This window comes from Choloepus didactylus, chromosome 5 (assembly GCF_015220235.1).
Source record: "Choloepus didactylus isolate mChoDid1 chromosome 5, mChoDid1.pri, whole genome shotgun sequence".
NCBI classification, from domain to species: Eukaryota; Metazoa; Chordata; class Mammalia; order Pilosa; family Megalonychidae; genus Choloepus; species Choloepus didactylus.
The window spans coordinates 164575069-164599860 of NC_051311.1; the positions used below are offsets into that span (position 1 = coordinate 164575069).

At 49.5% G+C, this 24792-nt stretch overlaps 1 protein-coding gene across 2 annotated transcripts in view; it reads right to left on the minus strand.

Moving 5' to 3' along the window:
- CAMK2B (calcium/calmodulin dependent protein kinase II beta) overlaps positions 1-24471 on the minus strand; it is a 142325-nt gene extending 117854 nt beyond the window's left edge. The window contains exon 1 of one of the 2 annotated variants that reach the window (XM_037837243.1): positions 24290-24471. In XM_037837243.1, the coding sequence (XP_037693171.1) occupies positions 24290-24354 (65 nt within the window). In that variant the 5' untranslated portion in view covers positions 24355-24471. The remainder of the gene's footprint in view (positions 1-24289) is intronic. The other variant, XM_037837242.1, reaches the window with a different exon arrangement.
- Between the last annotated feature and the right edge of the window lie 321 nt (positions 24472-24792).

Consider the following 24792-nt stretch of genomic DNA (forward strand, 5'->3'; position numbering starts at 1 on the left):
TCCTGTGTTCACAGATCAAAAAACTTCATATTGCTAAGACGCCAACATTACACAAAGCAATCTACAAATTCAATGTAATCCCTATCAAAATTCAAGCAGCCAGAGCCCGCCATGGACAAGATGTGGAGTGAGAAGCTTCAGGGCTCCATCCCTGCACTGAAGCTCTGAACAACCAGCAAGAACTGGCAGAAATATCTTTCTCAAACCTCCAGAAAACAGTTAAAGGACTGCAGTAACAGGGTGGATGCCAAGTCAAGAAAAAGGCAATTTAAAGGGGGAAGGATCCCCTGGTGCCCTGGCTGGTCCCTCCCCATCCTCTCACTGGCTCAGTGTAGAGGTGGCCCACACCCCCAGGGGGTCCCTGGTCCCAGTTCCAGAGGGAGCAGAGTAACCCTCACGCACATACTGGAAGTACATACATCTGGCCCAAACTCTCCAGTGGAAGCCTGAGGGACTGAACCAGGACACCTGTTGCAGGCTTTCCTCCCAGAACTCGCTCTGCAGTCAAAGGCGGCTCAGGGAGCTCTCCTACAGAACGCTGTGGGACAGCAGCCAAGCCATGGCTACCTAGGGCAAGGGATTGCTAACTGTAGGACAGAGAGTGCAGCGCGTGAGTCCAGGAAGAAAGTGTTTCCTAGGTAAGAAGGTGTGCCAGTTTGGATGTATTATGGCCCCCAAAATGCCATTATAGTGGAGGCAGACGTACTGGTGTTGATTAGGTTGGAACCTATTGATTATTTCCATGGAGATGTGACTCAATCAGCTGTGGGCAAGACCTTCGATTGGATAATTTCCATGGAGGTGTCACTCCACCCATTCAGGGTGGGTCTTGATTAAATCACGGGAGCCATATAAAACAGCTGACAAACAGAGAGACCTCAGAGCAACTGAGAGTGACATTTTGGAGAGAAGCCGCAGCTTACAGAGACATTTTGAAGACGGCCATTGAAAGCAGAGTTTTGCTGACACTTTGGAGGTACTAGCCCAGAGTCTGCCCCAAGAGGGTGATACAGAGACATTTTGGAGAATGCCATTTTGAAACACAACCTGGGAGCAAGCAGACGCCAGCCACATGCCTTCCCAGCTAACAGAGGTTTTCCAGACACCATTGGCCATCCTCCAGTGAAGGTACCCGATTGCTGATGTGTTACCTTGGACACTTTATGGCCTTAGGACTGTAACTGTGTAACCAAATAAACTCCTTCATAAAAGCCAATCCATTTCTGGTGTTTTGCAAATGGCAGCATTAGCAAACTGGAACAGAATGGATATTCATATTCTTGTAAATGGAGGAATTCCTAGGGCTACACAGACACACCCAAGTTGCACATGTAGAAGGAATCAAGCAGTCCTCTATGCTTTGCCCTCGAGCTATTCTCTACGGATAAGTTCTGAAGGACAGCACTCCTGCAGATCAATACACAAAGACTGGGAAACATGTTTTCTCTTTTCCTTTTTTTCTGGTTTTTTTTTTTTTTTTTTTTCGTTGTTGTTGTTGTTGTTGGCTCCTGGCTTTCAAGGTAAGCTCTATCATAACAGTAGCTGGAAACAAGCTTAAGGAACAGGTGTCTCAGAGTCTAACTTCCAGCAACGACACATTAAAATATCAAAATGACCAGGTTTCAACAAAAGATTATAAAATATGCAAAGAAACAGGAAGCAATGATCTAGTCAAAGAAGACTAAAGCATTAGAAGCCATCAACAAGGAGGACCAGAAGTGGGACACACATACAAGACAAAAAAGACTTTTTTTAAAAAAAGGTCCTAAATATGCTCAAAGAGCTCAAGGAAAACATGGACAAAGAACTAAAGGAGATCAGGAAAATGACAGATGAACACAAAGAGACTGTCAATACGGAGGTGGAAATTATAAAAAGGAATCAAACAGAGCTGAAAACCACAGAAACAGAAATTTAAAACTCCCTGGAGTGGTTCAGCAGGAGATTGGAGCTGGGAGAAGAAAGAATCAGTGAACTTGAAGATGAGACAATTGAATCATCCAGTTTGAGGAGCAGAAAGAATGAAAAGTGAACAGAGCCTGAGGAAGCTGTGGGACACTATCAAGTGTACCAACATACATAGTGTGGGAGTCCCAGGAGGAGAAGAGAGAAAGGCAAAGAGAGAATATTCCAAGAAATAATGGATGAAAACCTCCCAAATTAACAAAAGGCATGAATATACACATTCAAGATGCTCAACCAACTCCAAACAGGATAAGCCCAAACAGACCCACATCACAATATATTACAGTCAAACTGCCGATTGCCAAAGATAAAGAGAGAATTCCAAAAGCCACAAGAGAAGCAACATGTCACATACAAGGGAGTCTCAGTAAGATTAAGAGGTGATTTCTCATCAGAAAATATGGAGGCAAGAAGAGAGAGGGATGACATATTTAAAGTGCTGAAAGCAAACATTTCAACCAAGGATTCTACTCCTGGCAAAACTGTCTTCCAAAAATAAGGAAGAGGGAAAAAAATAAATAAATAAATAAAAATAAGGAAGAGATTAAGACATTCCCAGAAAAACAAAAGCTGAGGGCATTGTCACCACTAGACCAGCCTTATGAGAGGCTCTAAAGAGTTCTACATGTTGAAAGGAAAGGACCCTAGACAATAGATCAAAGCCATATGAAGATCTCCAGTAAGGGGAATGACATGGGTATTTATAAATGTCAAGTAATGTTATAGTTTTGGTTTGTAACAACTTTTTGCTTCCTACAGGATCTAAAAGGCAAAAGCATAAAATGTAATGATAAATCTGGTTTTGTACTCATAATGTATAAACATGTAATTTGTGACAAGAACTACATAAAGGTGGGTGGATAGAGGGGTACAGGAACATAGTTTGTGTATACTATTGAAGTGAAGTTAGTATAAAAGCAAATGAGATTGTTATAGATTCGGGATGCTAAATTTAAGTTCCATGGTTACTACAAAGAAAATATCAGAGCATATGCAAGTGCTTAGAGACAGAAAATAAGAGTACAGGTTGCCAGGGGTGGGAGGCCAAGGGTAATGGGGAGTTAAAGCATAATGGGTACGGTATTTCTGTTTGGGGAGATGGGAACGTTTTAGTAATGGAAGGTGGTGAGGGTTCTGCAACATTGTGAACGTGATTAATCCCACTGAAGTATGCTTGGGAGTGACTGAGATGGGAAAGTTTATATTATATATATATTTACACAATTTAAAAAAAGGGTAACTAAAGACACAATGACAATTAGGTGCAATATGTGATCCTGGATAGGATCTAACAAGGGACGAGAAAAGGCTCAAAAGGATATTAGAGGGACATATGCATAAATTGGAGTATAAACTGTAACCTTTATATCACCGTTAAATTTCCTAACTTGTGAACTGCATCTAAAGTGGTTATATAAGTGAATATCCTTGTTCTTAGGAAATGTACATGGCAGTAGTAAGCGCTGAAGGACCATGATGTATTCAATCAAGTGTGCAGAAAATGTACGTATGCATGTATGTATGAATGGATGGATGTATGGATGGACTGACAGAGTCTGATAGACAGATGGATTGACAGATGGATAGATAGAATGATATGCAAACATGGCAAAATATTAAAATTGGTGTATCTGGGTATCTGGGATATGTGGAGTTCTCTGCATGGGGTTTTTATTATTTTTGTAACTGTCTTGTAAGTTTGAAAGTATTTCAAAATAAAAAGTCAAAAATTCAAGCAGCCTGTTTTTTTCAGAAATGGAAAAACCTGTTCTCAAATTCATATGGAATTGTAAGGGGCACAGAATAGCCAAAACAGTTTTGAAAAAGAAGAACAAAGCTGAGGACTTACACTTTCAAATTTCAAATTGTACTGCAAAGCTACAGTGAGCAAAACAATGTGGTACTGTCATAATGACAGACAAACAGACCAATGGAACAGAACTGAACATCCTGAAATAGACCCATGCATCTCTGGCAAACTGATTTTTGACAAGTGTGCTAAGTATATGCAGTGGGGGGAAAAACAGTCTTCAACAAATAGTGTTGGAAAAACTGGATGTCCACGTGCAAAAGAATAAAGGTGGATCCCTACCTGACAACATATGCAAATATTAACTCAAAATGGATCAAGGACCTAAATATAAGAGATAAAAATATAAAACTTTTAGATGATAACATGGAGCATGTCTCCATGACCGGGGACTGACTTATGAATCCTTAAATATGACACCCAAAACACGAGCAACAAAAGAAACAATAAATTTGACTTCATCAAAATTAAAACTTTTTGTACATCAAAAGTGATTACCAAGAAAATGAAAAGACAACCTTCAGAATGGGAGAGAAGAGTTGCAAAGCATATTTTGGAAAAGGGCTTAATATCCAGAATATATAAAGAACTTTTACACACAAAAAAACAAAAAGGAAGGCCCCCAAATCCACAGAACTGGGACGAAACAGTCTCTTCAACAAATGGGGCTGGGAGAACTGGATATCCACAACCAAAAGAATGAAAGAGGACCCCTACCTCACACCCTATTCAAAAATTAACTCTAAGTGGGTCAAAGACCTCCATATAAGAGACAGCACAATAAAACTCTTAGAAGATAATATAGGGAAACATCTTAAGGACCTAGTAATATGAGGTAGCTTCTTAGACCTTACATCCAAAGCACAAGCAACCAAAAGAAAAAACAGATAAATGGGAACTCCTCAAAACGAAAAGCTTCTGTGCATCAAAAAACTTTTTCACAAAGGTGAAGAGGCAGCCAACTTAATGGGGAAATATATTTGGAAACCATATATTTGATAAAAGACTGATATCCTGCATATATAAAGAATTATTATAAAATGGGCAAAAGATATTAAAAGGTGTTTTCTGAAGAGGAAATACAAATGGCTAAAACACACATGAAAAATGTTCATCTTCACTAGCTATTAGAGAAATGAAAATGAGATACCATCTCACACCACTAAGAATGGCTGCCACTAAACAAACAGGAAACAATAAATGCTGGAGAGGATGTGGAGAAATTCAAACTCTTACTCATTGCTTGCAGGAGTGTATAACGGCACAGCCGCTGTGGAAGACAGTTTGGCAGTTTCTCAGAAACTAGATACTGAATTACCCTATGATCCGGCAATCCCACTTCTCAGTATATACCCAGAAGATTTGAAAGCAGTGACCTGAACAGACATTTGTACACCGATGTTCATAGCAGCATTGTTCACAATTGCCAAGAAATGGAAGCAATCCAACTGTCTTCCAGCAGACAAGTGGATAAACACACACATACGATGGAATACTATGCCACAGTAAGAAGGAACAAAGTCCTGAAACATATGGCAACACGGATGAAACTTGAAGACATAATGTTGAGTGAAATAAGCCACAGAAGGAGAGATATTGTATGTTACCACTTCTATGAACTCCCTGAGCAATGTAAAATCAATGTCTTCTAATGTAGAATATTGGGGACCTAGCGATAGACAGAAGCTAGCGGGGGGAATGATAACCTAATATGCTCAGATATGTTAATGATGGTGAATTCAAAGGTATGGGAATGGATAGGGGTGATGATTGTTTGCTAATAGGATTTTAAGTATCAGAGCTTGTGCTGAAGGCAAATAAGATTGAAAGGGATTATTTAAGGGCATATATCCCACAGATCAGCACTACAAATATAGAGAGGTACTTGCATTATACACTTCTAATGTATGACACGAGTACAGAGAGCTGACAACATAATGGTATATGTTGTCAGCTATTGCATCCTAGGGACTATAATTAATAGGACTACCATACTAGTACTACACAAATACAAGGGGCAAAAAATTAAGGGCCGAAAAGAGCTATGCGGGGTTTGGGGTCATGAGAATTGTTTAAAATGGAGATTGATAAGGATTGTATAACTAAGTGATGATAATGTGAGATATGGATGGATTATCATGTACATAACATACGCTATGTGGACTTAGGAACCCCCTACTTTATAAGTCAAGCCCTCAATATTGAGGCTTGCTTGGGTGAAACTTATGGTCATAAAGGGGAGGCTAAGCCCACCTATAATTATGCCTAGGAGTCACCTCCAGAGAACCTCTTTTGTTGCTCAAATGTGGGCTTTCACTCTCTAAGCTAACTCTGCAAATAAATCCATCACCCTCCCCCCAAAAAGGGACAAGACCCCCCCAGATAAATAAGTCTCCCTGGCAATGTGGACACAATTCCAGGAATGAGCCTGACCCTAGCATCAAGGGGTTGAGAATGCCTTTTTGACCAAAAGGGGGAAAAGAAAAACAACAAAATAAGGTTTCAGTGGCTAAGAGAATTCAAATAGAGTCAAGAGGCTGTCCTGGAGGTTACTCTCATGCAAGCTTCAGCTAGATATGCCAAATGACCACAGTATGATAAGCCCAAGTCAACAGCAGTTCCAAAAACCCTAAAGAATACCCAGATCCCTATCTGAGACTCTATAAAAGTTTCACTCACTAAGTTTATTCTTCAGAAACTTAAATCCTCCAGAGAATTCCTATGCCAGTTAAGTCCCAAAACCCAGAGGCAATAGCCTCTTCAAGAACATCAACCAGATGTGTCCCCTTTTCAACATGAACAAGTTAGGTTGGTCATTGCCTAAACATCCCTGAAGATCTGGAAAGTGATCAAACTAGAGGAAGGTGTAGCAACAGACAAGATTGAATTTAACAAAGGATTGTGAATACTGAATCCCTATGTAATTTTCTTCTTAGTTGCTAGGATATTAGAATAGCTAGAAAGAAAATTTAAATGGTGGAACTGTAACTCATAGCATCCTTTGAAATTTGTTCTATAGCTACTTGTTAAATTGTAAGTTGAAAGTTATCACCTTTTTGTACATATGTTATATTTCACAATAAGAAATAACTGATACTATTGTACTGTAACTCATAACATTTTTGGAAATTTCCTAACTACTCAGTAAATCAGACTGTGAAAAATATTGCCTTTTTGCATATATGTTATATTTTACAATAAGGAAATAATTAAACCTGTGGAGCTGTAACTCATAACATTCTTTGAAATTTGCTAACTACTTGCTAAATTGCACTTGGAAAGTTATCACTTCTATGTATGTATGTCACATTCTACAATAAAAAAAAAATTATTAAAAAAAAAAAACCAGAAAGGCAAACAACCCAATTAAGAAAAGGGCAAAAGATTTGCACAGACATTTTTCCAAAAGTGATATACAAATGGCCAATAAGCACGAGAAGATGCTCAACATCATTAGCCATTAGGGAAATGCAAATCAAACCCACAATGAGATGCTACTTTATACTCAACAAAGATGGTTATTATTTTAAAAAGGGAAAATAAGTGTTGGAGAAGATGTAGAGAAACCAAAACTCTGGTGCACTGTGGGTGGGAATGCAAAATGGTGCAGCCATTGTGGAAAGCAATATGGTGGTTCCTCCAAAAGTTAAACACAGAATTACTGTATGATCCATCACTTCCCCTTGGGACGTCTTTTTTCTTTTTGCCCACCACACAGAGTTAAACTTGTTCCAAATTCCTGAAGATGAATGACTACAGAAGTTTTCCTGAACTGCGACTGCTGTTTCATTTCTTTTCCATTAAGCAAAGCCCAATGACGTCTGCACCCATCTCCCCCTGCCCCCAGCCTCTCAAAGGGCAGTGACCCATGTGGGGTGCTCAGGGAGGGTGCATGCCTCAATTTTAGGCAATGCTTCGGACAGAGGGAATAAAACAATTTGGCAAATAATTGTCAATACTTTCATATGTTTTAAAAACATATATTATGGAAAGGAAATAAAATCCACATGAATTATTAAGATGAAAGAGTTGTGTGGCCACAGGGCCAGAGCCTCGGGGTGTAACCTCAGTTCCCCTGTCTCTGGGGTTCTCTGCCCTGCATCACCTGGCACCACTGGGGGGGCCCTCGAGACTTGGCCCTGCGTGGTCTCACCCCAGTGCTTCCCAGGCAGGGGGGCCAGGGCGGCTCTGAAAGCTCCCAGCTGATTTCAAGCTGCAGCCAAGCCAAGCATGGCTGCCTGTCCATCCGAGCTCCTGGATGGGAAACTTTGAGAAATTGGGTGCAAAGGGACACAGAGAGCCCCAGATGAATGGGAACCCCAAGGGGGAAGGTTCACGAATCTCCGAATCCTGGTGCAAAGCAGAAACCATGGTGGGATGGCGTTGGTGACAAGCCCCGGAGGTGTCGGGGCCACCTGGGTTCGCTGTTCCCTCCCTCCCCTGCCCATGTGGGCAGGATGAGTCCTGGGGCCCCAGGAGGGCTGGAATGGCGGGAGGAGGGCCGCAGGGCCAGCAAAGCCCCCAGGGTATGGGCCTTGCACGGCCTTGCTGCTTCACCCCAGAGCAGCCCACATCATTGCCCCCTCACCTGGCAGCCAGCGGATGGGCAGAGCCAGCTGTGCCCACACAGACATTTACCACCTCACACCACCTCTGCTGGACATTGCATGTAGGTCCAGCTCCAAGAGGAAGGCATCAGGCCAGGCCTGAGAGCAAGGAGGAGGAGCCTCCCTGGAGGAGGGGGTGCTGTGCCAGAGAGCTGCACAGCAAGGGAAGGCACCACCCGAACGCTGAGGGTAAAATGAGGGCCAACCATCACAACTCGTGTCCGCGTGCGTATTAAGTGTCGTGTTTACAAAGTCCGCTCTGTCCTCTGTCCCCTAAACCACTCCCTGAGACAGGGATGAAGGAAGAGAAAGCTCAGAGGGCTCCCACTTAGGGTTTCCAATTCCAGCCTGGCTCCCAGGAGGGGAGAGCTCTATTAAGCAACGCATCCCATCAGATAGCACCAAGGCTCCAAACAGCCCATCCTGCATTTTCGTCTGAGAAACTTCAAGGTGGGACTCGGGGACACCCCCAGTGCTTCCCCTGGAGGCCCCCAGACTCATCCATGGCTGGCCTCCCGCATTCAGCTCCCAGGGAGTCGGGGCTCACAGGAAGCCAACACAGCTGGCAGTGGGCTGAGCTCTCCTAAAGTCAGGAGGTCTCGGGCTGACGGTGAGCCGCTCACGCCTGCTCTTGGCCTGGTGACATTCAGCTGGGGTAGGGAGGGGGAGACACTGACCTCAGCTTCCAGATGGCCTCTCAGAAACCAAGCTCACGGCTGGGAAAAGCAGAGGCAAGGCTCAGCACCAGGAGGAGTGAGCCCTATGAAGGCATGAGGGGGCTGGGAGGGCCCGTGTGATGGTTTCCAGGCTCCCTCCCCTCTATGTGCAAGTTTCCAGGTCCTCATTCCTCCGTCTGCTGGTTTCCAAGCCGCTGCCCCTTTGACAGTTTCCAGGCCCCCTGCCCCTCAGTGTGGTAGTTTCCAGGCCCCCATCCCTGTGTGTGTGTGTGTGTGTGTGTGTGTACATGTGTGTGGTATTTCTAGCTCCTGCCCCTCTGAGTGATGGTTTCCAGGCCCCCTCCCCTCTGTGTGGTGGTTTCCACACTCCCTGCCCTTCTGTGTAGTGGTTTCCAGGCCCCCACCCTTGTGTGCGGTGATTTCTAGGCCCCTACCCCTCAGTGTGGTGGTTTCCAGGCCCCCTGCCCTTCTGTGTGGTGGTCTCCAAGCCCGTTCCCCTCTGGGTCTGCATCTCTCCCCTGCATACAGGTGGGGAGCTGCACTGGGTTGCACCTGGCCCCAGCTCTATCATGCCTGCCAAGCCCAGGTAATGGAGGAAAGAGCCTCTGCCTCGGGTGAGGAAGAGTGGCATCTGGGTCTCTGCAGCATGCCCTGCTCCACCAGGTCTCAGTAGCACAGCCTCAAATGGGTCTCTGGGACTCTGGGGGCCTCAGTTTCCCCACAGGTAAAATGGAGACAAGGCTGACCCTGTCAACATCCGTAAGAGTTGGCAGAACCACTTGGGGACCTGTGTCGCTGCTGTTCGAGGGCCCGTGCTGCCTCCACTGGCCTACTCCACCAGTGGTTCAGAACCCATACTGGAATTGCAACGCAGAAGTGGACTTCTTTCCCATCTGGGACCCCCCGCCCGGCCCGGCGGGCAGAGCAGCGGGAGGAGAACACGAAGGCACTCAGTCCTCGCCAGCAGACCTGCAAAGTCACCTCTCCAAAGCCAGCAGCCTTGTTCTCTGCCTGGTGGAGACTTGCAGGCGTGTGGTGGGGAGAGGAGGCCTCGCGGGAACCAAGAACTGACTCACATCCTGCGGGTCCAAAACAACTGCTCTGTAGCACGACCCGAGGCTGGGCTCACATACACAGGCTGGGGAGGTGCTGGGAGGGGGCCCAAGTGGGTGAGGAGAGCGAGGGGGACAGCGAGATGGACAGAGAGGGGACAGAGGGACAGTGAGGGGGACAGAGAGGGGACAGCAGTGGGGACAGTGCCAGGGTCAGCTCTGGGACCAGCCAGAACTGCTGGGGGAAGCTGAAGAGCATGCCGGTGCCAACATCCATCGTGTTCACTGCTCTACACCCGGCCCAGCACAAGGCGCGGAACCTTCTCCTGAGTCACCCATGAAGAGCCCGTGGAGCGCACAGGAGGATGGCAACAGGTCCACAGGCACGTGAGAGCAGGCAGGATCTGGAATCTAAGCGGGAAGTTCTGGGTACACTCGATGCTTTTTTCCTGCTGGGTGTGTGTAAATCAAAGTTTGAGGGCTCCTGTTTTTACGTTTCAGAGCAGATCCACCAGATTTCATCCCTCTTACATCTTATTCTCAAAGAATGTAACAGTACTTGGGGAGCTGGACACTGAATTGGAGATGTCCGTGGCATCAGCATGTGGAAGGCCTGATTATCTGACAGGTGAGTTTTTGGCCAAGTATGAGAAGAAAGAAACGGGGTTTCTGCAGAATCCATACATGGAGCCAGAAGGGACCCCAGAAAATCGTCTGACCCAACCCTCCCGATTTATTGGCAGGGAGATGTGGGGAGCAGCCTAAGGCCACACAGCCCTGCAGCTAAGTTGCACCCTGGCAAGGCACACAGCTACACTGCTGAGAAACTATCAAGGAAGAAGGAAAGAAAATAGGACTTTTAATTCTGTCTTTAAAATGTGGTTTTGGAAAAGAGTTCCTTCAATCTCCGGTGACAAACAAGAAAAATTCAGTGGAAAAAAAAGTCCCTAAAGATTGTAGACAGCAAACCACGAACTAACAGCAACGGAGGACTCAGAATGCAGCTGCAGTTGCAACCGGAGATGAGCAGGCTGGGTTTTCTGCCCACCACCCAGCCATAATCCAGAAGGAGGGCAGGCTTACTGTTCCACAGATGTGGCACATGCTGGCCTAGGGGAAGCACCAGCCAACTCCTACACATCCTTCAACACCCTTCAAGATGGCAGCACCCAGCCTGGGGGGCATGGGGAGATGCCCTCCTCTCTTAGGCTCAGAAATGTGGCTTCTGAGCAGCCCCCACTCAAGCTCCACGGCCTTATCAGTCACCTCCTTGCCCCTATCTCCGCACTTCGGGTCCAGGCCCCAGAGAAGAGCAGAGGGCATGCTATGGCTGCGGGAGGCCCTTGGAAGGGATCCCTGATCCTGAGCCCTGAGGGCGGCACAGTGGGTATGGAGGGGGCACAACAGTCACAGGGCTGGTCCCCAAGTGGTCCCCAAAACTGGAATGACCAGGCTCCCCTCTCACACATAAGGTTGAACTTCACCCGCCCAAGGTCACACAGCCAGGGCAGTGGCAGAGGCAGAATCCGGACACAGTGCTACCTGCCACTCCCCAAAGACCAAGTGAAGTTTCCACCCTCATCTCAGTCCCACCAGTCAGAGACCATCCCTCACCCACTGGGAAGCCCCCCCCCCAGACCCCCACTTTACAGAGGAAGGGACTTCTTGCCCCTCCTGTGCAGAAGCAGGGCCTGAGGACACGAGATTAAGACCCTGCCAGGCACTTCGACCCAGACTGTGGCATCTGTGGGGAGACTGAGGCTGGAAGGCCGAGAGACAAGCTTCTCCACACCCGCACACATGCGTCCCGTAACGGTGCCATGACAGAAAAGGCACAGATGTCACCAGCAAGGCTCAGCTCCCGGGCCCCAATCCAGGTACCAGCTCTCATCCCAGGGTGGGGAGACAGCAAAAGGCCAACAGGCAGGGGACGGTGGTGTGAAATGGCCATGCACCCCTCAGCCCACAGCTCCCTAAATCCACAGGCGAAGAGAGAAGCAGAGTTGGGTTTAGACCCAGAAGTGCCTGGGTCAGAGACACCCCCACCCTGAGATCAGAGGGGGCTGCAGAGCCATGCACCCCAGGAGCGTCCTTGCTGGGGGGCCACTGAGGAGACGGAAATGCAGGTGAGGGAGATCCCCAAAGAGGCAGTCAGGAGACAACGGCTAATGACCCTTAAGTGGGGGGGCAGGAGGAGAAAGGAGGGAGGAGAGAGGGGAGAGGGGATTAGGGAAAGGCCAGGGGAGCAAGAGGGAGGGAGGAGAGAGGACACAGGGGGAGAGGGGTAAGAGGCAGGAAGGACAATGAAGCCCTGCAGACACCCCGCCCACCGCCCACCAGCGTCCATACAGCAAATCCAGGTGGCAGGAGGACCACCGACTCCCACACCAGGGACAGCCCAGGATGGACCTTCAGAGACAGAGCCTGCGCATAAAGCAGGAGGACAGAAAAGGAAATGCTATGCCTGAAACAGAAAAATGTGGGGAGAGAGAGGGATTTAAGACCCTCCAAACAGGCAGGATGCCCTGGGCTGGCTGTGGGGTGGGCAAGTGGTCAGGACGAGCCTTAGTTAAGGCTGAGAGCTGCCTGATCAGAGAAACAAAAACATACGGAAAAGAATTAACCCAGGGCCAGGCCTGCAGTGCAACTGGGAAAAGCACCAAAAGCAGCGATTTGGTTAGGGATTTTGGACCGGTGAGAGCATTTTCTTAGTATATTGGGGGGGGGGGCGGGGGACGGGGGATGGAGCTGTATGACAAGCCGCAAGGGAGGAGAAGAGGTGGGAAATGGGGGTGAGGGGTCCTGACCCCCAGCTCTGAAGGAGAAAGGACCCAGTTCTCAGATGAAGCAGCAGGAAGCACCCCCCCCCCCCCGCAATCCCCAGCCCGAGGGCTTTGTCACGGCCACTTTCTCATTCTCACCCCAAACCCGCAGCCCTTTTCTCAGCCACATCTCCTTGCTCGCCGTTGCCGGGGACCCGTGCCTGCTGGAACCCCGAGGGAGCGACCCTCCTCCCTCCTATCTCCCTGCACCCCCCTCCTTGTGGGAGGCCCCACGGTCTGCACCCGGGGCCCCCACCTCATTTCAACCCACCGTCGCCCCAGATCCAGCCAAGCGCGCATCCCGCTCCCCGACGGGGCCGCTGCCGCCCACGCCCCCCACCCGGCCCCGCCCGGGCCCCGCCCCTCGCCCGCCCCTCTCCCCGGGAACCTTCCCCGGCGGCGCCCCCTCCTCCCTCCTCCGCCTCCCCTCCACCACCTTCCAGCCAGGACAGAAGGCACCACCCGGGCGGGCACAGGACGGGGTCCTCCCGGAAACACCCCCGGGGGTGCGGCCGGGTGGAGGGTGCGCCGGCGGCCCCCGGGAGTCTGCACAGCCTCCTGCTCTGTGCGATGTCCTCAGAACGCGCCCGACTGAACACTGCCCCGGCCGAGGCGTCCAGTAAATCCTTACCTAGCTGAGGACTTTAGTTCACGGCGCTTTTTCTGGAGGAAGGGGCGGGCTTGAGTCTTTGGTAGTTAAGGTGCTGAGTAACGGGGCGGGGGGCTCACACTCTTGACCCTCTCGCCTCCGAAGGCTGTTCCGCGCCAGTCTGCACCAGTGTCCGGAGCCTGGGTCTGTGCACCCCATCCCACCAGCTCCCAGCAGTGATTCAGGGGTGGGAACTCGGCCCCCTCTGTCTGGGGCCAGAGTGCAAGATGGAGTGGGGGGACACAGAGGACAGAACACCCACCCCCCGAAAAAAGGGCTTTTCATTGCAGATTCGGGTTGGCTACAGTGAGACACTGCCATCATGCACCACCAAATCAGATGCTGCAGCGGGATGAAATGTCTGTCATTTGTGAACACATTTCAGACATGTCAGAAAGTCAATTCAAAAGGAGGCCACCTGGCAAGAGCTACACTTCCCACGGGGGGCCTTAAGATAACCAAAGACCCCTGGGCCAAGACTGGGGAGCTGGAAGTCACTGTAATTTTTAAGCTCACTTCTAGTCACTTAAACATTGAGATCCACAGGCTGGAGAGCCTTATTTATTTATTTATTTGTTTGTTTGTTTGAAAATTACGTTTTTATTTATTTAAGTAGCTATATTGAGATATAATTCACACACCAAATAATTCATCCATTTAAAGTGTACAAGACTCTGGTTTTTAGTACATTTATAGGGTTGTGCATCCGTCACCACAATCTACATTCAGAAACTTTCATCACCCCGAAAACTAACTTCTGAGCAGTTACTTTCCAGCCACAGACCCCATCCTCCATCTTAAGCTGTCAGCAACCACTAATCTATTCTCTGTCTCTATGGATTTACCTCTTTCATATAAAAGGAATCATACAATAGGTGCTCTTTTGCAACTAGCTTCCTTCACTTAGCAGAAGTCCCAGGACAAAGGTGAAAAGCAGTGGTAGAAGCGCGCATTCTTAGGGGGATCTTAGGGTGAAAATATTCAGACTTTCACCATTAAGTATATTGTCAGCTGTGGGTTCTTCATAGCTGTCCTTTTTCAAGTTGAAGAAGTTCACTTCTGTTCCTAGTTTGTTGAGTGTTTTTATCACAAGACTATTGGATTTTGGTAAATGCTTTTCTGACTCTATTGAAATGATCATATGGTTTCTTTCTTTATGCTATTAAAGTGATGTATTACATTGATCAATTTTTATATGTTGCATCATCCTTGCATTCCTGGGATAAATCCCACTGGATCCTGGTGTATGATCCTTTTTTATATGTTGCTGGATTAGGTTTGTGACAGTTTTATTGAAGACACTGCATCTAGATTTTTATAAGGGATACCAGTCTGTAGTTTTCTTTTCTTGTGATGTCTCTACCTGATTTTGATATCAGGATAAAGCTAGCTCCATATGATGAATTAGGAAGTAGCTCCCTCCTCTTCTATTTTCTGGAAGAGCTTGTGAAGGATTAATAATTAATTCTTCTTTAAATGTATGGCCGAATTTACCATTTAAGTTATCTGAGCCCAGGCTTTTCTTTGTGGAAGGTTTCTAAATTACTAATTCAATCTCTTTACCTGTTATAGGCCCATTCAGATTTTCTATTTCTTCTCAAGTCAGTTTCAGGAGTTTGTCTTTCTAAGAATTTTTTCATTTCATCTAGGTTATCTAATTTGTTGGTGTACCACCGTTCATAGTACTGCCTTATAATTCTTATTATTTCTGTAAGGTTGGTAATAATGTCCCCTCTGGTTCCTGATTTTAGTAATTTGAGTCTTCTTTTCTTTTCCTGATCTGACTACTCTTTTTATGACTGAAAGCTTTCTCTTAACTGTCACTTCTGAGCTCCTAGAGTTCTTAATCAATTTCTACCATACCACATAATTTGTTTATTTTTTATGTCTATTCCCTGCCTCCTCCGACCAGGGAAGGCATTCTTGACTGTTTTGCTTTTTCCTGCTTCCCAAGCACCCAGAAAACACCCAGCACGTGCAGGCGTGCAATCAGACATGTTGAATGAATGAGTTAGTCTGCAGAAGCATGTAAGAAGTCATGAACAGATTATGGTTACTCAAACTGAAACTCTTCTCTTCAAAAGAAACCAGAAAAGAGAATGCAACTCATCTTTAAAAAGGGGCCTCAATGCCTTAGACCTGTCCTGTCCCATACAGTAGCCACGTGTAGCCATGAGACTTGAAATGTGGCAAGTCCAAACTGAAATGTGCCTGAGTGTAAAATATACAACAGGTTTCAAAGACATAATACCAAAATAAAATAAAATAAAATAAAATAAATAAAGCAAAATAGCTTAATGATAATCTTTATATGAATTACCTGTTGAAATAATATTTTGAATACACTGATTAAATAAAATGTACCAGACATACCGGACAACACTGCCTAGAAAACTTGGATAGGGTCAGGGTGAAGGGTGGTAAAGAACCAAGGGATGTAGGGTGGGGGAGATTGTGAGGCTGTGTTCCCTGCAGAATCTACATCCATGGTTGCCCACTGGGAGCTTTTAAAAGCCGCCGAGTCCCATCCCCACAGCTTCGCATTTGGTTGGTCTGAGTGCAGCCTGGGCACTGGGATTTGTTCGAGCTCCACAGGTTGCCTGGCCATGTGACAGAGAAGTCCAGGATTCCCAGCAGCAGTTCTTCAGGAAAAAGGCATTGTCTTGATGAAGCCTAGATTTGGATCTTTTCATGGCCTCAGAACTATAATCTTGTAAGCTAATAAATGCCCATTGTTAAAAGCCAGCCCATTTCTGGTATATTCTTGATTTTGGCAGCCCAGCAGACTAAAACACCCATGACGTCCCTAACAAATGGCCTGGGAAAAACCAATCTTCAAAAAAGATTCCATTTTTGGAGGGAAGGGGGAAGGAATTAAAATTCTGTAGGCAAGAGGGAAGCTTTGAGAATCAGGCTGTATGTACCTCAACACACAAGGATAGAGATGATGTATTAAAGTTTGTTAAGGACTGGGTGGGACGTTACAAGACCCTGGGAGCCGAGTCCCACAGCCAGCAGGTAGGGGACGACAGCCTGCAGCCGCCCAGAAACAGAACCCAAGATGGGCACTCGGGCCGGGGTCAGAGGGGGCTCCCAAGGGCCAGGTGAGGCCAAGGGCCTGTCCACAGGGCTACCCAGCCTCCTGTGCTCACAGCCCTGGAAGGACCCTGTCCCTGACACAGTGGGTCTGTCAAAGCTCTGGCTGCCAGGAAATTGAGAGCTGGTCATGGTTCGGCAAGGCCTGAGTGACCTGCTAGGCTGCTGAGTCCCAGGTACTGTTCTAAGAACTCGAATTCAGAGTGAGGTGGGGGGCAGGGACACTCCTTGGCTCCTTGCTGAAAACAGGTGTGAACTTGGCTGCGTCTGATGCCAGAGAGGGTTTTGGCTCATCTTGGGCCTTTCTGCTTTCTTTGTGGTGGGACAGCATCTCTTTTTCTCCCATCTTCACTTGCTGCTCAGAAAGAAGGAAAACAAGGAAGGTGGTTCTCAGACTATGTCCCCAGAGGACAGTGTTGTTTTCTGCTTCCCCTCATACCACTGTGTTAAATCTTTGACTGGCTATTGCCAATCTGTTCCAGAATTCAACAAATGTTTACCTGGCTTCAGTTATTTTAGGATCCTTGTATCAATGCAAAAATGTGCTACGTCCACCAGAAGCTTCAATAAAGTTTGCAATGCTCTAATCTAAGAGACAAAAGTCACCCAGAAATTGGGCAACCAACAGTACTTCCAACAAGAAAGGATGTTTTGGTTTGAAGCATAGTCAGATTTTTATATGAATAAAATACACCTTTCCATATAATATGCCAATATAATTGTGAAAAAACAAGTTGATACATAATGCATTTTTATGGTTTCACACTACCAAAGGGACCTGCATCTGTCAGAGGCTTTAAAAAAAAACCAAATATGTATCCATTTTCCCAGATTCCATTTTCGTAGACAAGAGGGAAGGGATTACAATTTTTGAAAATATATTTGAAATTTCCAGAAACACCACATCTCTAGCTTATACCAAGAGCAAGGAACAGTGTTTCCAAGGAACAGGTGTGGCATAGAGTATTTGTATTTGGTCTTTTCTATTACATTACTTTTTGAATTCCAGATGGTCCAATATGGACTCTTTAAAAGCCAAAGGACAAAATTATCACACTAATACAAAATGTTAATAACAAGGAAAACTGTGTACTGGGGGGAGGATCTAATATGGGAACACTATACTTTCTACATGATTTTTCTATAAACCTACAACTGCTCAAATAAATACATAAATAAAAATTCTAAATTAAAAAAAAATGGGAAAAACTAAGGGAACTATCCCTGGTAGAATTTGTTTTTAAGTAGAAGAAAGAAAACTTCAGGCATTGTGTCTCTCCTCTAGAGCTGGGGGATTTCCAGCAAAAATAAAATTTAAAATAAGAAAGAGCAGGAATACGTCCTTCAGTCCTTTCCAGTGAGATCCGGGACTTCCTTCAGTTCTGACCCGGACTCCCTGGGACACATCCAGGCCTGCAGAGTGGGCAGTGCACAGGACCCCCACATGCCACAACCTCGACTGTGCCCAACCCCTGTGGCCACTGTCAGGACAAAAGCCCTTCGTCCACAGCCGTCTCAATCTCCTGACACCCCTGCAAGCCTCAGTTCTAAAGTACGGTCCCATCTTCCTCCTGAGGGCCCACTCTCCTTCTTACCAGAGGATGCACCCCAATATTTGCTTCAAAAAACACGACCAACACATATACACCTCTCTGCTACTAAGAGAACTGGCAGGCACTGAGCTTTCTGAAAGCTCATAATTTGTATAATTTGTTTAATTTGTTTGGTAGGGAAAAACAAATTATATATATATAATAATTTTATATATAAAATAATAGATATATAATAATTTTATATATAAAATAATAGATATTTAATAATTTTATATAAATATTTATTTATATTTATAAATATTTATAAAAAATTTACAAAATATTTATAAAATTTTATAAAAATTTTAAATTTATATAAAAATTTATATAAATTTATATAAAAATTTTATATAAATATATAAATATTTATATATATATATATATAAATTCTCCTCATATGGACATTTAAACTGTCCAGGTAGATGCCTCTGAGGAGTGAGGAAACTTGAGCATAAAAGCGCCACATTCTGCAGCACTTCTGTATTATTTCACTCTTTTTTTTTTTACAAGAATACATTGCCCTTGTAATTTTTCTAATTAATAAAATAAAAATTCCAAGCCTTGCCAGTCCCAAATGGGGTCAGAATGTTGGTTGTCACGGAGAGGCAGCAAAAGAAAGTGACATTTTTACCAAGGGGAACCGTGGGGCAGTGTCCTTGTGTGGGAAGGCACAAAGACAACAAGGTGCACGGTCAGCTATGGACAAGTACGGTCCCCAGAAGACTAAGGGTCAGAGTGGACCACAAGCTGGCCATGAGTCAGTCGGCGGAGCAGGAGAATATTTAGAAGCACAGAACAGAGTTGGTCATGAGCATCTGAGAAAGCAGAGCACAGACTCCAGAGTCAGGGCCTGCATTCAAACCCTGGCCCGTGTGCTCCGGAGCAGGTGATGAAGCTTCCCTGTGTCTCAGTTGCCTCTTCTGTAAAACGGAAGTGATCACAGCTCCCTACCTCAAGCGCATTAATAAAACAAGCGCCATTTAAGTGCTAGCTACTGTAACCAGAAAAGAGAGAGTACAAGGAGCAAGCACACAGACATATTCTTAGCAATCAGCAAAGTAGGTTATGGTATAAAAATACCATTCAATAGTAACTAATCCAGCAGCACCTCAAGGTACATATTGCCAGCAACTTCAACACCTGAGACTTCTCTTTGAATGACACCCCATTAAGGGATCAACACCAGGCAGAACCCCCTCTCACCTCCTCGGAGCCCACCCTGCAGAGGCAGGGTAGGGGGTACACGTTCCACCCACCCCTTCCTTAGATATGGGTGCACACTGACTATGAGCTGGTCCCTGGAGATAGCTGAGGACAAGACACACAAGTCTCTGCCTGCGTGGGCTGGCGTTCAAGCAGGAGAAGGCAGACCGGAAGGATTAAATGGGGGACTCATCCAGCATGTCAGATGGTGCACAGTCTGGGGGGGAAACAACAGCAGGGGAGGAGAGAGGGGGTGGATGGGCCTAGAGGGTGGTCTGGGAGGGAGGGAGCTGCATGGATAGCAGGGGGAACAGGAAAGGGCATTTGCAAAGGCCCTGAGACAGGACGTGCCTGGGTTCTGGATGGAGTGGGGGTATGCAGACAAAGGCTCTCTTCTCCCCCAGAAAGGATCCCCTGGCCGACAGAAACCAATCTGGAGTACCCTAAGATTCACCCACACCCCAGACAGGGCTTGCTCTCCTTCCACCTGGACTACGGTGGGGTCCCGTCAAGTGGTTCCATTCCATGAAGATCTGCCAACTGTGGAATCACTGATGGAGTCAAGGACATATCAAGGTCAGCTCTTTGGGGCCAGAGTTCGGTGGAAGCTGGGGGGCTGGGGGTGTGGACAGGGGTGGGGGGGACTGGCCTGGAGCTCAGGTCTGGGGGTTGAGCCTCAGCTCCACCACCTCCTGGTAGGGGAGGCATGGCAGCTCCCCGAACCCAATTCTCAGTCCACGACCTGGCTGTGAAGGCCTTCCTGGACAATTAACAGCACTTTAGAGAAAATCCAATAAATTAAGTGTTTAAAATGACGTCTGTGTTAGACATTCTTATGACAAAGGCCCCAAGCCCTCCCAGGGCCATCTTCCCTGATCTCTTGCCCTGATCCCTGGTTCTCAGCCCATGACCCATGTTCAGGATGGATCGGGGAGGAGGGGGCGCAGTCCCTGAATCCCTGATAGTACACCCAAAACTTTGCTTCTAGGTAGATGGCCCAAATTTTAAACAACATCACAACTCCCCAGAAGTGGAAGACTTGCAACCGTAAATACAAAATAAAAGACCTCTTTTCTACCCAGCAAACTTTCAAAAACGTAAAACCTGTAATGTCAGGGACGGGGCAAGTGGCAATTGGCGCCCTCATACGCTGCCCATGGGAGGGCCCCCGCAGAGTGGCAGGGCCTGGGGGTACATAAGATGCTCAACGCGGCCAGCAATCCACTGCTCAGTAAACTCTCAAGAAACTCACAGTGGGACTCCAGCGAACACACACAACCACACTCACCGCAGCGAAAGCTGGAGGCCACGTAGACTTCCACCAAGATACACGACGCGTTCACACTGTGAGTTAATACGCAGCAGTGAGAGAGCACACAGAGGTCAGTAATACCATACAGGTGGGGAATTTAAAAAAGGCTGGACTTCTACGTAAAGTTAAAAACGAAACATATCGAAGAATCTTATGTATTAGTTTTGGATTCATATGTATGTGTACAAACATACCAAAGAGTCTAGAAACATAAATACTGAACTTGTAACAGTAGCTGGGGGAGAATGGTTACTTAATATTTATTTGTAATATTCTACTTCTCATAATTTAAAAAAAATGGACTTAAAGCCCAAATGACAAAATAGTTAACAGTTTTCATTTCTGGGTAAAAGAGAAACAGGTGTTTGTTTTGTTATTCCCAGTGTTTTTCTGGATTTTTAAACTCTATCCAATGCAACAAATTAAACTCCCACCAGCAGGCTGGGCCAAGCTGGGCTCTCTGGCCTTGCTCTGCGCCTGCTCCCTGCCTGCTCCGAGATGCCGGCAGGCTCCAGGCTGGCTGTGTGCCCCAGGACCGGGGCTGGTGGGTCTGCAGCAGGCAGCGGCTGGTGTCTGTGACACGCCCCGTCCCAGCAGCTGCTACCCACTTGGGCAAGGAGGGGTCGATCCGGAGGGTGCCTGAGAAGGGCAGCCATCTGTGGCAGAGCTGCAGAAAGGGGGGCTCCCCTTGGCAAACCTGCCCCCCCGCTGTCCAGCCGCCGGCTAGAGGACTCCGAACAAAGGCAGCGGGCAGGGTGGGTGGGTGGGAGCGGCCAGTGGCCACGTCACACAGCAGGCAGGCCCGAGCAGAGAGCTCAGTGGCGCCTGACGGGGTGCCAGGGGTTGCAGCTTTAAATAAACTTGGGACGTGCCCACCTGGGGCTAGGAAGCAACACCAACTGTGCAGCAAGCAGGCTCTGTCAACAACTGGCTGGCATGGCCACTGTGCGACCCCAGCCCCAGCAGAGGCCATGCCTGATGCCCCAAAGCTCTGCACCCCCCGCCTCAGAAACCCTGCCTGGGGGACCTAGCCCTCCCTCCTGGTGTGCCGCTCAGTCTCCCCTCTGTCTCCTGGGCCTGTGGCATCTCCTCTCTGACCGAGAGACCCCAGGCAGGGCTGTGACCAGGCACCTCGGGGTCCCTCCTGGGCCTAGCACCAAGTAGGCTCTGTGGAGGGTGGGTGGATTGAACCAAGCCTTCCGGGTCCAGGGAGGTGGGCCCAGCACCTCAGGACCCTGCCCCTCTTTTCCCGGTCACTGTGGTCCTCTCCCTTGGCAGACAGGCTTCACTCACATTCACACATCCTGGGGCACCGGGAGCTGGCCACCATGTCCCTCCTTGCAGCTGCTCATTTGTCTGCTTCCCCTGGTAGGAGCTTGACACTACAGCCCTCACCTCCCAGAGCCCCTCAGAGCAGCCCCAAAGACCTCCACTCCCCATTGTAGGGGCTGCCGCCCGGGTTAACCAGTCACCACTGGTTCTGGGGGCTCAGGCAAAGGCCGGCCATCTCGCTGAGCTGCTGGACCAGAGGGAGTCACATAAAAACCAAGAGGGGACCCAGCTCCAAAGAGCTTCTGGCTGAAGTAAGCGAGTGGGTGGGTGGGGGCGGTCTCCAGGGGTGCCTGCGGAACAGGAAGGGATTGGAGCTTCCAGTCACCACCCTCCATCCTCCTCAGCAGCCCCCACTGGCCCACAACCACCACACCTTCCCCAGTGGGGCCCAGGACACACATACGACTGGAGGACAAACAGAGCAGCTTCTCCCTCCCACTGATGAAGGCGCATCTGACTGCAAGCTGGGAGAGCAAAGAGAGCCGCGGGAAAAGAAGACAGGGTCTTTCCCCATGGGGCGCAGCCCTGGCCCTCCCCTCCACCCATCAGAGGACCCCCCCCCCAGCCCATCTGGAAGCTTCCCGGGAGGCGGGCCCCCTCCAGGCCTGCAGCACATAGCAGGAGTTCCCGAGGCACCGGCCCCACCTCCTGCCCTTGGGGACCCCACCCTCCAGCACCCCAGGCTCCTCTTCTCTCCAGGTCCCTGGACCCAACCGGCCCCCACCCAAGGGAAGGGGACTTGCTGGGCCCCTGGGCCCCGGCCTGCCCCTTTCCCCCTCCAGCACGCGCTTCCGCCGGTCCCCCACCCGCCTCCTGAGGCCTGACCCTGAATCCTCTCCAGCACGTGCAGGAAGGATTGTGGAATAAACACTCCCCCACGCGCCTCCCTGCTCCGCACACTCTACAATTATCAATGATCAGCATCCCTCGCCCACCACAAGGTATCACCACAGACATTTTTTTTAGAAAGGAAAAAAAAAGGATCTGCTGTTGGATTTGTAAGCGGAAATCTTGCCAGCGCTCCCCCATGCAGAAGGGAGGAAGGAGAATTAGACTTCTCTGGCCGCGCCAGGTTGGAGCTGGGGGATCCAAGGGTTCTGAAGCTGGGAGACCCCCAGGGGTGCCAAGTCCAGGCACCCTGATTCCGAGGGGAAATCCCAGGTCAGAGAGGAGGCCCTGGACAGGGTTTCACGTGACGCTGCTCCCCAGAGTCTCCCAGCTCTCCTGTTCCTCATCCCAGGGGCCAAGCTGGGGTGTCTGGACCCCAATCCCAAGCAGAACCCAGGAGCCACACAGCACATTCTGCCTGGGTGAGGGCCCTTACCTCAAACCAAGCCTCCACAAGCCTCTTCCCAGGAGGTCTCTCTCACTCCAAATATAGCTCCCCCGCAACCAGCCTCCTTTCCCACCCCCCACTCCCCCAGCTACCTCGATGGCCTTAAAAATCAGGAGCCCAGCTAGGCTCCCCGTCTCATCCCCTTAGCCCACCTCCTTCCCCAGTGACCTGATCCAGACTCCTTGAGCTCATCCCCCAGCTCCCCAGACTCCTCTTTCCAGAAAAATCTGAGGGGAAAATCCTCCAGAACCCAATTCCCCCGGGAGTGGGGAAGGGGGCGCGTGGCAGAGGCTGTTCCCACGCCGCCCAAATCTGAACCAGCTCTGGGGCTCCAGCTCTGGGCCGGGACAGCGGAGCGGGCGTGCAGCGCCGCCACCCCCGCCACCCGCCCGGCCCGCGCCACCGCCGGTGGGGGTGGGGAGCGCGCGGGCCAGCGCCGCACGCCCGCTCCTGCCCTGGCCCCGGGGACGGCCCTCGGGCCCCCGGGCGCCCCTCCGCCGGGCTCCAGGCCGTGCGGCCGCCCCCGCCGTCCCTCCCTCCGACCTCCCGCCGCCAAATGCGTCACGTCTGCCCGCGCTCCCAGACACCTGCTGCCGTCCCCGCCGCGCCGCGCCCGAGGCCCGAGTCCTGGCCGGGCCGCGCTGGGCAGGGCAGGGCCGGGCATGGGGGTCGGGGCCGCGCGGCACCCTGCGCTCCAGGCCCGACCCGGGGGGAAGCGGGGGCGCGCGGGCCGCAGTGCGCCCGGGCGGGCGATGTCAAAGGGTACGGGCCCCGCGGGGTGTCCGGGCGGGCCGAGCGCAGCCGTCCCCGGGCCCGCGCCCCGCCGCGGCTCTTACTTGCCAATATCCTCGTAGAGCTGGTACTCGTCGGTGAAGCGGGTGCAGGTCACCGTGGTGGCCATGGCGGCGGCGGACGGGCTCGGCGTGCCTCGGGTTGCGCTTGGCGGCGGCGACTCGGGCTCCCGCTCGCGGGCACAGCGGCGGCGGCGGCGGCACGGGCGCGGGCGCGGGCGACACCTCGGCTGGCGGCGCCGGGTGGCGAGCGCACGCGAGATCTGCTCGCTCGGTCCCCGCGGGGCGCGCGCCGCACACCTACGCGCGGGAGGCGGGCGCCGCCGCCGCCCCCCGCACACTCACACCCGCACGCGCGCGCGTGCCCGGCCGCGCACACGGGCCCCCGCAGGCGGCCAGAGCGGGCGCCTCCGCTGCCTGCTGGGCGAACCCCCGTCCCCCGCGCGCGCGCACCCGCACACACCCTCCCTGGAGGACCGCTCACGGTGACCCCAGCTTGCCCTGTCCCCGAGGCGCACCTCGCTTCCGGTTCACACAGAGCACCAGAG